This window comes from Haemaphysalis longicornis, unplaced genomic scaffold (assembly GCF_048455015.1).
Source record: "Haemaphysalis longicornis isolate Haplotype H1 unplaced genomic scaffold, Haemaphysalis longicornis Haplotype H1 scaffold_203, whole genome shotgun sequence".
Taxonomy (NCBI): Eukaryota; Metazoa; Arthropoda; class Arachnida; order Ixodida; family Ixodidae; genus Haemaphysalis; species Haemaphysalis longicornis.
In genome coordinates, this window is record NW_027526297.1 from 102543 (window position 1) to 117453 (window position 14911).

At 47.7% G+C, this 14911-nt stretch overlaps 1 protein-coding gene across 1 annotated transcript in view; it reads right to left on the bottom strand.

The window, feature by feature from the left end:
- The window catches only part of LOC144172438 (solute carrier family 28 member 3-like), a 59376-nt gene that overhangs the window by 28694 nt on the left and 15771 nt on the right, over nt 1-14911 (bottom strand). Inside the window, exons 4-5 of the mRNA XM_077701144.1 lie at nt 10122-10283; nt 3988-4113 (exon numbers count right to left, since the gene is read on the bottom strand). Coding sequence (XP_077557270.1) covers nt 3988-4113; nt 10122-10283 — 288 coding nt within the window. The remainder of the gene's footprint in view (nt 1-3987; nt 4114-10121; nt 10284-14911) is intronic.

A 14911-nucleotide genomic window follows, 5' to 3' on the forward strand; every position in this document is an offset into this window, starting at 1 on the left:
AGAGCAAACTAAAATTGCGCGCTACTTGTTTGCGTTCACAGGTTTCCACCCGTAAATGCGTATAGAGTTTTCTGAAGCCCTGATGAAGGGCGTGCCCGCAAACGCTGTCGTCATATAATAAAGGCTACCTACATGCCTCTGAATTGTGAGCAGTTAATTGGACGGCGGTAACGATAACACAATATTTGTCGTCCATGCATCAAAAACTCTTTTTCAGGCTAAAACAACACCCTTTATACAGCACTAAAAATGAAGCCGCATTCCCGAAGAAAGACACCGTCTACGCAGAAGCCATTCTTTCATATACAATACGGTGGCCATTGAAGACGTTGGGTATACCAAACCAAGAATTGATGAAATCGATTCAGGTTAAACAAAACGGCGTCCGAAAAGCTTCACTTCATAGTAACTAACGAGAACGCCCTTAGGGTCGAAGGGATGCTCTCCAATCGGCTTGTCGTGGTTGCGCTCAATGGCGATTCGATCACGCACAAACATCAGGAAGAATGGGTGCATTTGCTGACATACTTTGCCATTGAAATTACAATGACACTAGGTGCGCCCACTTGGTGACTGGACTCCCAAGTACGCGGTCATAAATTTTTTTAGTGTGCGCCTTTGATGAACAAGAGCTGGTGGACACAGGGGGGTAAAAACTTCGTATCTCCTCCGGACGGCACAGACGTCCCCGTGATTGGTGGCTGGACTGTGTGGTTGCAGAAGCTGTCTGCGAAGCTCACAGGAATGAACAATACGGAGGTGACGGGGTCGCGCTGTCCAACTAGAAGTCTTTGGTCCTGGCGTTTCCAGCAAACAATGCCAGTGTATTGCTGATCTAGGAGGTGTTTAGCCCCGTTTGTGATGGGCGTGGGAGAGGCACCTCCTTGAAGGTGAACTAATGGGTGATGTCCAGAGAATAAAATACAGATAAAAACTTTTATTGAAAACAACTGATATTCAAAACCGTTTCTTCAAAGCCCAAGGTGGACCTAGCTGCCCGCCATGGCCATCCGAAAGACTGTCACAAGCGCTTCTGCACGGGGGACCAGTGAATGCTGGGACAATTCTTCCAAACGGCCCCAGGCTCCTCTCAGTGTTCTGGCGAGGTTATGGCTTGTTGGGGTATTAAGGGAATGCCCACGTGAGGTGCTGCACTGTATAATTAGCGCCCCATTGTGGGAAGAGGGGAGATGGGAAGGCTGATGAGTGGATGTGATGAAGAAGGGCTCCATTTTAAGTGATTAAGTTTGAAGAAGGCGCCTTGGCTGTTCCTTTGAGGGGTAAGGAGTGGGTGAGCCGGAGTAGCGTCCTGTGAAAGAGACGGTAGCGGTAAGTGACCTCCCTATAAGTGGTGAGGGTGCCCCAGGCTATATATTCTCCCCGATGGCAAAAGCTCTCGTCCAGTGCATGGGAGGCCAGTGCCTATCCTGCTGCCTTGTGAGCCCCCTGTGCGCCATTTAGCGCCATCTAGCTCTGATATTCCTTTTGAGCTTGTAAACCTCAGATTTATTATATAGTCCTGTTCATTATGGTAATGATTACTGTTATTGCTAGAGACATTAAGAAATTTTGTTCGACTTTGCGTTACCCTGTCACTGGCTGTTATATTGGAATGTACTTATGCCTGTTTGCTTTAATAGATTTTATATGTCTAAGCGTGTCAGGAAATTGTTTTTAAATTGGTTTTAATTGTTGTTATCTCGAACATAATATGACTTTAGTTCAATGTATGTTTTATGAGTAAGTGTAGCAGAAAATTGTTTTTGGTCCTAACGTACTTATGCCTGTTTCCTTCAAGTATAATTATGGCTAATTGTACCATAAAACCACTGTTGTATAAAAACGTTCCCTTTTATCTTCTTTGAATTATTATGCCAAATGGTATGTTTACTCTAGATGAATGTACATTGCAACTGCTGTTTGAACTGTATAAGGGACACAGGCCTCGCCAAGCCAAGATGGATTTTTGCCTGTGCCCTTAGTATATCAGCCTATCTAATGTTGAAATAAACACAAACTTTGACTTTGACTTTGATCTATCCCCGTGTTCGACGGTAAGCAGAGGAGCTCAGTTGGTTGCAGGGGGGTCGATGTTTTATGATACTGTTGTAAGCAAGGCGCTAGCAAAAATTTCGGTGGCCGTTTTAGGAACGGGATATTATTAGACTAGGCAAAGGGCGTTCTGTGCGAGTCAGGGTTATGACCACCACTTTCGCAACATGAGGGGTTGTGAAAATTGTGAGTGACGAGAAAGGAATTGCGCATATTTATAGTGTCGCCTGCTCAAGTAAATGGGGCCGCGGGGCGCGCTTTTGAACTTTCCCGGGAACGCTGGACTGGCCCTTAGGACATGCCCTGCTGAATAAAAGGGAAGTAATTGACAAGCCTGTGAACGTTCAGACGACAAGGTCGCCACGTTCCGGCTCGGACAAAGTGAAAGTCTCGTATTGAGCATTTCTTGATGTGATTTTATTTGATTGCATGTTTTGGTTGGTAAATCCACCAGCTACGCTGGACATCCACTAGTGTAAGCGAACCAGACGGCTCCTGAGCATTTTCCTCCCAGATGAGCTAACCTTTTTATATGCACTCGTGAGTCCATTCACACGTACCTCACGCATCGGGCTAGAGCGGGGAGAGACCGCTGCTTTCATGTGGCGGCTGGCATTGTGATGCCGAAAGCTGTCTCTATAAATTTTCTACATTGTACAGAGAAGCCACGAAGTCTGCTACATTTGCAATGAACAGGCAATCGCTCTGTTGCGGCTCCATGTCGCTCATTCAGGAGTAGAGTAATTATGGGGGCATGCAGCTGAAGACAGTATATAATTACCGCTTGGGAACATCAGTGTTCCTGTACCGTACACTGGGGTATCTCCTGGGTAGGCGGACGAGGTGTACCGAGAATCACGCGTCTGTGGGCTGGTCAGCTTTGCCTCTGCATCATCGCCGGAAATTTTGTTCGCGCGAATTAAAAATTCTCTTTCCCATCGCCGCATGTTCTGCGTGCACTCGTAGCCACGCGTAACGTGCAGGCAGTGGATTCGTGCTCCCGACTAATTCATCGGTGAGTGACTATAAAAAACAGCTGCCAGGTCGAAGCGTTGGTCCTCTTCAATTGATTGCGATATGCCGTGAGGGCACGTCTCACTTAACCTGAAGCTATAAAGACTTTTCTGTTTGAAGGCTTTCTTTCTTTGCATATGTTCTTTGTTATGTAATGTAATGAAATTTATTTTATAAAGCCCTAATTGTCATAGTATCAGCCAGGTCTACCACTTGTCAATGCGGCCGCCTCTCCAGGCACATCGCCCAGCTGAGCCGCCTGCCAAACCAACCGTAGCTTGGACGGAGGTCCGTCCATCTCTCTGTCTGTCCGTCCATCTCTCTGTCTGTCTGTCTGTTTGTCTGTCTGTCTGTCTGTCTGTCTTCCTGTCTGTCTGTCTGTCTGTCTGTCTGCCTGCCTGCCTGTCGGTCAGTGTCTGTCTGTGTGCCGCGGATTGACCGATGCGGAAGGGCCAGAGGCGTTATAGTGGAGGGCGTGTTTTGATGCAGACGCGGGAGAACACTGCCGGCTTTCGACAGATTTGCATTGGCGCAAGTAGATGCGATACCCATTTTTTATTAGGGACATCTGCTACTGCGGGAAATGGCTACATGTGCATGCAATAAGGCGTTATAACCTGCCATGGTCGGTGCTAAGACGAGTGATCGTAATCCTTTTAATTAGCAGGGAGAATGGCGCCTGATGAGCTCCTCTCGTATGTGAGGAAAAGATTGAATTTGCGTGTTTTTGATGATGTCATGAATGCCCCCTCAACCTATCTTCGCATGTGATGATATTCCATTAGAAAAAAAGTAAGCCCAGTTTTCGTTTCTTTTGCATTTTAACCCTTATTGTCGTGTCCCTGTGCCCTGAAACATTTATTGTTTTTCTGTACGCTCAGATATTAGCACCACCTAACCATGCGGAATGGTGCAGCTCACATTGAAGTGTTGGAGTGCTGGCAAGAGGGCAGCTGAGATAGTGGCGAAGCCGGTGGACATAAGGCAGTGAAGCTCTGACCGAGTCATGCGCTCCAGGTATGGAACCACCAGCAGCGGAGCTTCGCCCTGTAAAGTGCACAGTAGAAATGATAGGTCACAAAAGTGTAACTCGCGGGCTTTGCAACGAAGCACGTTTCACACGCATTCGAAAGTTATAGCACCTGCGCGAAGCAGTAGTTGTCAATAATTAAAGCGTGGTGGACTAGCAGATAATTCTAAGGTAACTGGGATGGCATCCCAACGTAACGTCGCCTCAAAAGATTTGCAGAGTTACAGGCTATAGTTATGGCCAGCACATGACAACACTGTCTTGATTCGCACGCCGCAGCTGATACGTACGTATTTTATTTCTTCTTGCTTTTGGTGCAGTTTTTTTATAAAGAAGTTATCGACTGTTATTGACAACCGCAGATAAATTGATCCTGAACGTTGCGGCGCTAAATGTGGTGCCCGTCACACAAGCGCATCAAAAATTCTCGGAATTTTCCAGGACACTGAAAAGAAAAAAAAGTGTTAGGTTACCTTATGTACGTGAGGGTTACGTTACCTTAGTTACCTCATTGTAATCTGAACGTGGCAACGTTTAACACGAGAACTTTATTTAGCAAGGCGAGTCTAGAGGTGTTCTTCAAGCAATTATAGGGCAATAAATGGGATGCGAAGGGCGGGTGAAGCCTTAGTGCTGAAAAAATGGTCATGTCCTATGTTATCATGGCCTCGTGGAAATAAGGGAACTGGGAGTGGGATTTCTAGTCAATAAAAGCATAGTTGGCAACATAGACGAATGCTGTAGCATTAACGAACGGGTATCCCGTCTTGTAATTAGGCCTAATAAAAGGTACGAGCTCAAGGTGGCACAGGACTACGCACCTACATCCTGCCACGACGACCACAGCAAGTAGAACGCTTCTATTATGACGTGGAAACGGCAATGGCTAAAGTAAAAACACAGTGTGCCGTAGTTATGGAAGGCTTCGCTGCTAAAGGAGGCAAGAAACAGGCTGGAGACAAGGCGTTGGGGAACTATGGTCTCGGTTGCAGAAATAACAGAGGGGACCTACCAGTAGAGTTCGCCGGACGGAATAATCTACACATGATGAATACCTTCTGCAAACAGGCGAGCCGGAAGTGGATGTGGAGGAGCCCGAATGGGTACCATAAAAATGAAATTGACTTTTTACTGTACGATAACCCTGGTGTTGTGAATGACGTGGAAATGCTCGCAAGGGTCAGGTGTAGTTACCAACATACGGTAAGATCTCTATGTAGGCTAGATTTGAGGAGGAACTGTAGCATGCTAGTACGAAAGAAGCCCATAAAAGAGTTAACAGTAAGACGTAAAGTGGAATCCAGAATCGCGCTACAGAACCAATATTCAGCTCTTACCGAGGAAGCAGAGTTTACAACACCGGAAGCCAGCGACAATCTTACACGCATTATCCCAAGTGGGCAGTAGAAGTCGGGGGCACTATGGCTAGGCAGGATGCTGGTAAACTTTCCAGGAGGCGGAAGATTTATTTGGGAAACAGCGAAGCATGACAATCACCACACTAGTTGACAGGATAGAACCAGCGAAGCTTTCGAAATTAATAAAGGTAAGACAGCTGACATACGGAAGTATATTATGGAAAGCATCGAGCATGCTGTAAAGAACGGAGGTAGCATGAAAGCAGCAGTAAAGAGGCGTCTAGGCATGGGGGAATATCAAATGTATGCACTTAAAGACAAGCTAGGCAATGCAATAACAAACAGGGTAAAATAGTTATAGTAGCCGAAGAGTTCTATAAAGATCTGTACAGTAGTCTGGACATCCAGGATAATACCGAACGACAAACTAGTTTAGAATAGATAGACAAATCGTAAAGAAGTCGTTGAAAAAAATGCAAAGGGGCAAAGCACCTGTTGAAGATCAGATAACCGCAGACCTCTTCAAGGATGGCAGGTAAATTGTACTATTAAACTGGCAAACCTGTATACGCAATGCCTAATGGCCGCTAGTGTACCGGAATCCTAAAAGAACGCGAACATCATCTTACTCCATAAGAAAGGTGACATGAAGAACTTGAAAAATTACAAGATGATCAGCTTGCAGTGAGTAGTCTACAAGGTAATTAATAAGGTAATCGCTAACCGGATTTCCGCCACCTTAAATCTCCGTAAACCTAATGAACAAGCAGTGTTTCGTAAGGGCTATTTAACAATGGACCATTGTCACAGGATCAATCAGGTCATAGAGAAGTGCACGGCGTATACGCAACCACCATATATGTAGCCTTTATATATTATGAGAAAGCATTTGACTCGGTTTAAACCTCAGCAGTAATTCAGGCATTTCGGAACCAGGGTGCAGACGAGCATTACGTGAGAATACTAGTGGATATTTCTAATCGGTCCACAGCTACCACCGTCATCCATAAAGAGCAGAAAAATACCCATAAGGAAGGGCGTCGGAATAGCACACGATCTTTCCAATGTTATTCACAGCATGTTTACAAGAATTATTCAGAACATTGGATTGTGAACAGGTGGGCGTAAGGTTTAATGAAGAATGCCTCAGTAACCTGAAATTCCCTGATGACGTTGCCTTGATAAGTAACTCGGGGGACGAATTGCAAAGTATGCTTACCGCACTTCAGAAGCAGAGTAGGACCGTGGGCCTGAAAATTATTGTGCAGAAAACTCAAGCAATGATCAATAACATCAGAAAAGCACAGCAGTTTGAGATAGGGGGCGAGGCAGTTGAACTGGTAGGCGAATATATCTACTTAGCCCAAGTTGTGACCCGGGATCTCAACCATGAGGCAGACGTAATTAGAAGAATAAGAATGTAGAGGAGTGCAATCGGCCGGCATTCTCGGATAATGAATGGCAGACTACAATTGTCCATGAAGAAAGTGTACGAGAGCTGCCTCTTACCACTACCTCTCACCTACGGGGCCGAAACTTTGAGGTTCTCTTAAGAGGATTAATCTTAAATTGAGGACGACTCAGCGAGCAATGGAATGAAGATTATAGGTGTAACATAATGGGACAAGAAGAGAGCAGAGTGGGTCATAGAAGAAACGCGTGTGCAGGACATATTAGTAGAAATTAAGAAGAAATACTCATGGGAAGGGCATGTGATGCGAAGCTAAGATAACAGTTAGTCATTAAAGGCTCAGCGTTGATCCATAAAGAAGGCAAGCCTGGCAGGGGGCGGCAGAAAGTTAGATGGGCAGGCGAGAACAAGAAGTTTGCGGAGATTGATTGGTCGCAGTTAGCACAGGACCGGGATAATTGGAGATGAATGTTAGAAGCGTTTTCACTGCAGTGGTCGTGATAGGCTGATGATGATGATGATGATGCTCATGCAGCAGAATGCATTGTTTCATTAATGTAGGGCTACATAACCAAAAACTGGAGAGGAGTGGCAGCTACGCTTTGGACCCCTCGAGTGCGGTCCCATTAGCAAGTAGCTCGGAGAATGGGAGGCTACGAAAATATTTATATACCCGTACATCAACTGTCTACCATACTTGTTGGGGTGGGCGGTTTAGAAATCCAGATGGTCTTGTTCTTCTTTCTTTTGTTGCAGCTGTTTGAAAGATGTAATAGGTGTAATAGGCGAGTTCACCGATTTGATTGCAAAACTGGGTGTTTTAAGGAGCATAGACTTAATTTTTTGCCGTGGGACTTGGACGCAGAACATGGAAGAGAAAAAATATTCATCAAAAGGATCCATCCCCCTCCACCGGCATTGCACAGGTGCGCTGTTTTAGCCCGAGTGGTTGCAGTTGCCTCATCGCACATGAAAGGAACTGACAAAAAGGGGAACCGAAGCGCCTTGAAGACTTTGGGAATACGCTTATACTACAGTTAGAACTTGACCTAACAGTCACCAGGAACCGCGAAGTATTTCGTTAAATCGAGAACATCGTAAAATCGGGACTGTCATGTCTCAAGAAGTTGATTCTATTGCTTCAGTGTCTAAAGGGAGTAGCATCCCAGCCGCTACCATGACATCGTAATTGGGGCAGTGAAGGCGCTCGCCTGCCGATAGTTTAGCACTGCGCTTAAAGTTCGCCGTGAAAATAGGCCAGGGGGGTGTTGCACACGCGTGAAACAAACACTTTGTGTGGTACCCCTTCCCCCGTGAGTGGAACATTCTTGGCCCTCATATCTCTGGATCACATAAACAGGGCTTCCTGCAACTTCTCGTGGGGGGGGGGGGGGGGGGGGGAGAGTTTGGGGGGTCATGATGCTACTTTTCCTCGACGCAATTCGAGGCGAACTGGCATGGATGATGGCGCCCTTTCCTTTCAGCATTGTGGGAAGCCAGCTGGTCGGGACAGCTTGGTCTGCGACCAAGGCACTGCTGAGTTTATATTGTAGAGCCCCGTAAAAACAAAACTAGGTACCTCGTATTTTTCTGACGTGGCGCAATAATCTTCATATCGTCCTAACGAAATACATTCAACATTTGGCTTGTCCTAAATGTGGCTGTTTATCCAAATACTTGGTTAAATCGGCAATGGGGTTAAATCTTTCGTTAGTTTGAGTTCATAAAAGCATTGAGCCGTATGAGCACCTGCGGGGGAATCCAACTTCGTTCTTTACATCAGGAAATTCGTAAGACCGGGTTTTGTTTGAGTTTTGACTGTAGTTACCTGTTGCTTTGTCATTCAACGTCAAAGCTCCCGCTTGGCTGGTGTGTTTACGGGGTTTACCTCCAGAGCAACCGTCGCGGGAAACTTTTGTAAAACAGTAACCTACGGTTGAAGCGATGCCCTCGGAAGAGAAAATAGACTTCCTTGTAAGAGGTGCTTCATTAAACGTAACGGTGCGTACTCGTGTGAAACTGCAGTACCAATTTTGAAAAACGTCGAATAAATCGATGGCGTTGTAGCGAAGGTTTACGGTATTTTATTTTCCAGGAGATGCTTAAGGACGTGTGTACAACATGCTGATAGCCAGCCGATGATCCATACGGCCTGCCACATAATAAGGCAGTGACGAAAAATTGGCTCTTATCCACGCTGTGAAGGTGGGTGGAAAGTAAAGCTGTGACCGACCCCCGCAACAATTATACATGCCAAGTCACTTGAATTCTCACACGTGGCTTTAGAAAGAGTGAAACCAGAGGAGATTCTGTCAGCCGTTACGTGGCAATGGCGGGGGCGCCGTCCCGAGCGCAGTAGCGTTGGGGCTGTGCTCGAGCGTCGGACGCGGCCGCTGGAGCACGGCCGTGCTTCGGAAGAAGTAAAACAGAGAGGAGCGTGTTTCGAAAAGGGGGGCAGTGGAACCAAGCCATCCTGGTGAGCTAGCTCGGGGCTACACCAGCGCGCGACACAAGCGGCAGACGCCGAAACAAACCGGCATGTCAGTTGAGTGACTCCCAGTTATAGAAATTTAAACTAAACAGTTCCGCAAGTTTGAGAATTGCGAGAAAGCTGACGGAACGTTTATATTCGCTATTTATCAGAACCAGTTGCTCCTACTGTCTTTTGTAATACCTGTTAAAACAGAACCGATTTGGTATTCAGCAATTTAGAACACGCAGTCTCATTCGTGACAAGCAGTGACCAAAAGGTTGCGTTGCTCTAGTGGCCAGATGTCTGTAAATGGTCTCTACATTTTGCTTTCCCGCCCAGCCTTAACGTATGTTTGCCGCACAACCACTTAATTCTGTCGGGTCCGGGTTAACCTGGAGGGGCTGGCGAACTAGTTAAACCGTGCGAAGTAACCGCGCAATGGACGCGAACCTGCGCCAAACCAGGCCCAACACCGTCGCTAAAGCAGACAAAGCCGACTGAAGGGTCCTGCCGACCCGTCAGCCTTGGTGATCACGGGGAACACTTGGTAATAGCGCCCTATCACCCCACCACCTACACTGAGCTCTGTGTGTGAACAGCGCCCTCCGCCTCCCCAGCCGCATTGGCAGTTTCTTGTCCCACACACCACGAAAGAACCGTTGGCTGGTGTATGTAGAAAACTTTGCTTTATAAAGCCCACGTGACCGCAGGGAATCGCGAATGCATTTTTTTTGTGGCCATAGCTGGAAGCCCCGCCGTAACGTTTGTGTAGAGGGGACTCGCCATTCCGAAGAAGACGTTCGCTAGGGCGACGATGGCCTCGCAGCTGGTGATGCCCAAGACGTGGTGCGCCATCCATCCCGTGTTGGCGATGATGAACGGGGTGAGACCGCAGCAGACAAGCAGGATGGCCACGGTGCCCGCGAACAATACTCCCGGAAGCACCTGCACTCGTAAAAGACATAGGTCTCGTTTTCAAATGAACACGGCTAAAAATTTTGGCGCAATTTCCGCCCACATTATCATTTCATTTTTCGTGCGTGCATCTTGAGTTTCACTTTGACGAACGGTAAAAAGCTGTCGAATGTGGGGTGCCTAGATGCACGCCAGTCTCTGTTGGACTTCCGTATTCTACACGGTCAATGAAACGCTAAAGAGGCTGGGAATATACAACTCGTTCGATGAATTTAGAGAAGCTCTCATCATTTCGCAGAAAGAATGATTACAATAAACGAAGGCAGGCAGGACTATTCGGTCCAGAGTGGGCTCCCATGCAAGACGTACGCCTGATCAACGACAAATACTGAAGGACGGACGTAAAAAGTAACTGAGGGTGCTTCCCAATGGTGAAATCATGGTCCCATTTTACACAAGCAGCAGCGGCAAGCAAGGGTTCCTTCATTAAAAACAGCTAACAAACGACACCAACGTCGTATGCACGGGCACTGCCTTCGACGACACAAAAAACACCCTTGTTGTCGTAGACCCAGGTGGAGGCATGAAAGACCGTATTTCTCTAAACACTTGTACAGAAGGAGGCTGAAACCGGTGCACTCCTCCTTGCCGTAAGATACGGGGAACTCCAAAAAGAAAGCCTTCAAATTGTGACCGATTCGGCCTTATTGATCGGCCTTATTGACGGCCGAGTGCCCAAACGAGTCAGAATGCTGGAGCCGAAAAGAGCCAGCTGCCCTCACCACAAGATCTCTACTCCGGGACGCAAATATGCGGAATGAAAAGACGGAGCGGAGAGAGATGTGAGAGAAATTAGAAACCACACATCACACAGCCCCAAATCCTTGCAAACCCTGCCCAACACCTTCGGAAAAATGCTCATTATCCAAAGAGAATCTCGAGCTTCTCTCCACAGGCCTGACAAGCGTCTGATGGCCACAGAAGCTCAGGTACTGCTAAGCACACAAACCAACAGCTTTCCTAGCAAAACAACGCTATCCCAAATGTTTCCAGAAAAATGCGACATTGTAATGAGTGCGGAAAACCCTCGAACCTGCTCCATGGAACCTCGAGGTGCCCCATCATATAGGGACCGGGCGGCCGTTTTATGGCACCACCGTCGTTTCAGCGAACAGCGCCGCCCGTGGCGAACCGCTCGTCAGTGGAATGCCGGTGGCGGTCAGCGCAGCGTAGCTGTGCATGGTTTTCTGTCGTTTTTCTGCGGTGCGGCTTGCAAAGCGTACGTAACCCCACGTGAATTTTTTAGATCGGTAGATCTTGAGCGTGGATGTGACGTTTACGAGGTATTCCATGTGTGTTATTTACGCCCATACTCAGTATTTACAAATAGCAGACGACGCTCAATGCGCCAAGCTGGAAGTCAAGCTGGAAGTGAAAGTTCGTTGCTTCATGCAATTTTTTCATGCCTGCATGCAGTTTCGTGAATCGAGGAGTATATTGACGCTAAATGCTCCCACAAAGCCGGTGTGTGCAACCGATCTAGGAATGCTGCGGCGCTCTCCTTTGGCTGCTGATGACGAAACGGCGTCGACGTTGTGCACAAGCGAAAGACAAAGTTGGGGGGGGGGGGGGTCTTCGAAGATTTACCTCAACACAGAAATTGTGACGGACGACGCTTCCGTAACTTCATTACCTACGGCTGGAATGTGTTTAATTTCACAGAAATGCTCTTACTACAGTCATCGGGAATCGTTGATAGAATAAATACCGCATGATAGTACAACATTGCTTGTCGTGGAGAAGCATTGCTTTACAAGAATTGCAATGGTTGCTGGCTAGTTGGTAAATGGTTTTTCAAAAACCAATTCCTGCGGGGCTGAAGGACGCAAGACAGGAGGGTGCCCGAAACCTGTACTCAGCTTCACAACTGAATGCTGCGGTCGGTTTACAAGCTGCCACCTACGCTTGAAAAATCATGCACACCTCCGTCTAACGACGATGATGGTTTATCGCAAAGCTCTATCGTGTGGGTTTCTTTGGTTGCCTTCTGGATTTAAACTTTGACTAGTTAAGCGTCGAGTTTGACCAGCACGCAGTTTGGTCTTTTGATCGCAGCGTCTTTGACTTTGACCATTTCCCATTCGATTTCGCACGAAGAAAGCTTTGCGTTCAACCATCATAATCATTAGACGGAGGGCTAGATTATTTTGCTGTTTAATTTTGAACTTCCATGCCCCCTCTCCAAATATAAACTTCTTCCAGCGTGTCGGAAATGTGTCTGTGGTGGAGGACTCGGGCTCATGCACTCATATTTGAGGCAACTAATCGCGCGTTTTTGATGTCTTCACCAGGCATTACACAAATTTTTAGGTACTCTGTAAAGAATTCTTAAGCATTAAAAAACACCGGCTGACGTTAACACTGCCACATTTTTTAACTATCGGTGCCAGCCTTTATACAACGCAGGTGGTAAAACGGGAAGGGGAGGAGGGATTGGGCTGTTGAGTTGGTGAATAACTTTGGCTCTTGATAAAATGACCACCACAAACGTGGGATTTCCACTTCGGCTTTCAGGCTCCCACGCTGTCACAGTGTCGCTCACCAAAACCGAAGGTACAAAGCTCACGGTTACAGAAAGTGTAAACTACCACAACATTTCTACGGCTACACGGTAATCCATCTCGTATGCAGGTGCCTTTCTAATTAAAGCACACGTATCGAGGTATCCCAGCGCTGAGGCTGGCGTGGAAACCGTAGTCATTGAAACCGGTGAAGATAGTTTAAAGTGGTAGAAATGAATTCTAATATTGCTAATAGTTTTATTCCTACTCAGATCGCGCGGAGCCAGCGCTCGTGTCAATGTAGCCCTTCCCCAACCTTACAAGCATCCAATAAGTTTGCGTAGCCGTTAGTGCATTTAAGAAGAAAATAATACTAATAATAGTAGTTTTATTCGTACTCAGAACGGTGGAGCCAAGCGCAGATCGCTGCAAAAAGCGCGCATGCCATTGCAGCCGATACCCAACTTTAGACGCGTCCGGCAAGTTTACGCAGTCATTACTGCATCTTAGAACCCAACACATCTGTCTAGACTTCGTTTCATCTCACATGTCTGCTCACAACGCCACCAAAACATACAAAGCACCGAAGCAAACACGACGAAAACAGCGGGAGGCTGTGTAGTCCAATGCACCGGCTCATTCCACTGACGAGGGGAGCGCCGAGTGGTGGCGCTACCCGTCCAGCTGCCCGGTCCCAATAGCCCTCAGCACCCAACACAACAGACACTCTCGAGCTATGGGAGACAGCTCTGACCACTTCCACCTCGCGGGTTCAGGCGTACTTGGTTCTTCAAGCCTGGATAGGAGCAGAAGAGACCAGGATCTTGACGAAGGGAGCAGCTCGAAGCCAAATCTGAACCACTCGTTCCCCCCCCCCCTAAAAAAATTGCAATGTTTGGTTTTGGCTCAACAATGTTGAAATGTATGAACATTGCCACCGCACATAGGTTTTTACAAATGGCTGTTGGTATATAAACGCTTCGTTCAACATCTTAACTTTAGCTGGGCGGCTGAATCAAGGGACAGACAGACAGACAGACAGACAGACAGACAGACAGACAGACAGACAGACAGACAGACAGACAGACAGACAGACAGACAGACAGACAGACAGACAGGCAGACAGGCCAAAATTTATTTGTTAAAGTAGCCCATGAAAAACTGCCGTCCTGAATAAATGTTTTTGTCTCTCTCTGCGTTGAACGGCGCAGACATGCGTGCATCGAGGCCGCCCAGTAGATCGGAGCTACCTGTGCCTCTTTACGGCCACCGCGGGCTCGAGGTGTTCCATGCAGGCGGTATCCGCGGATTCTTCAGTGCCACGGAACAGGAATAAATAAAGGAGTCGTAACCGCCCGTTGCGGCGCGTACGGTCGAGGGACCACACGAAAATATTAATTCGGGTGCAAAGAGCGGAAGGCGTTCCGCTCCCCGCTAGCAGACGACGCTCGCTTTCCTAGCGCAACTCGCAACCGCAGCGCCGCGGTGGCGAGAGTCGCGGCCGGCCGCCTTCTCTGCACGGCCGCGGCGGGGAGATACGGAACTGAAACTAAAGCGCGGCAAACTGTTCGCATGGCGACGCAGTGAAACATCCCCCTTGCGAGGGGCACGATCAAATGCAGAGCATTTCCGGGGGCGCACGACGTTAAGTAGTTTGCGTTACGTTAATGTTGTTGCACTTGTGGCAACTGCTGACGAGAGAGCGCTCGTCAGCAGTAAAATTGGCAGCCTCGGCGCACGTTGAGTCCGAGAGAGGGGAGAGAGTGTTCTTGAAACGTGCCTGGGCACGCTATCGAATGTTGATCGCGCTGATAGCGAAACGTCTGAGCCGGGCATGTCGAGGCGAGCGATGCGGACAACTACGGACGCCAAGAACGGGTGACATCGTGAGTTAAAGAAATGCTCTGCATTTAAAAACCAACGCGGAATGCGAAGATCCGTAACTGCGTCGGCGAAGGAGAGGGTAGCAGAACCTGATGGACAAAATAGCGGCAACGATTCATTCCGGTGCGTCGCAGTGACATTCCGAACGCAGCGCCCGCTCAGTTTCTCCCTTGGCGCACAGATACGGTTGGTTTAAACTAGGACTAACGCTTA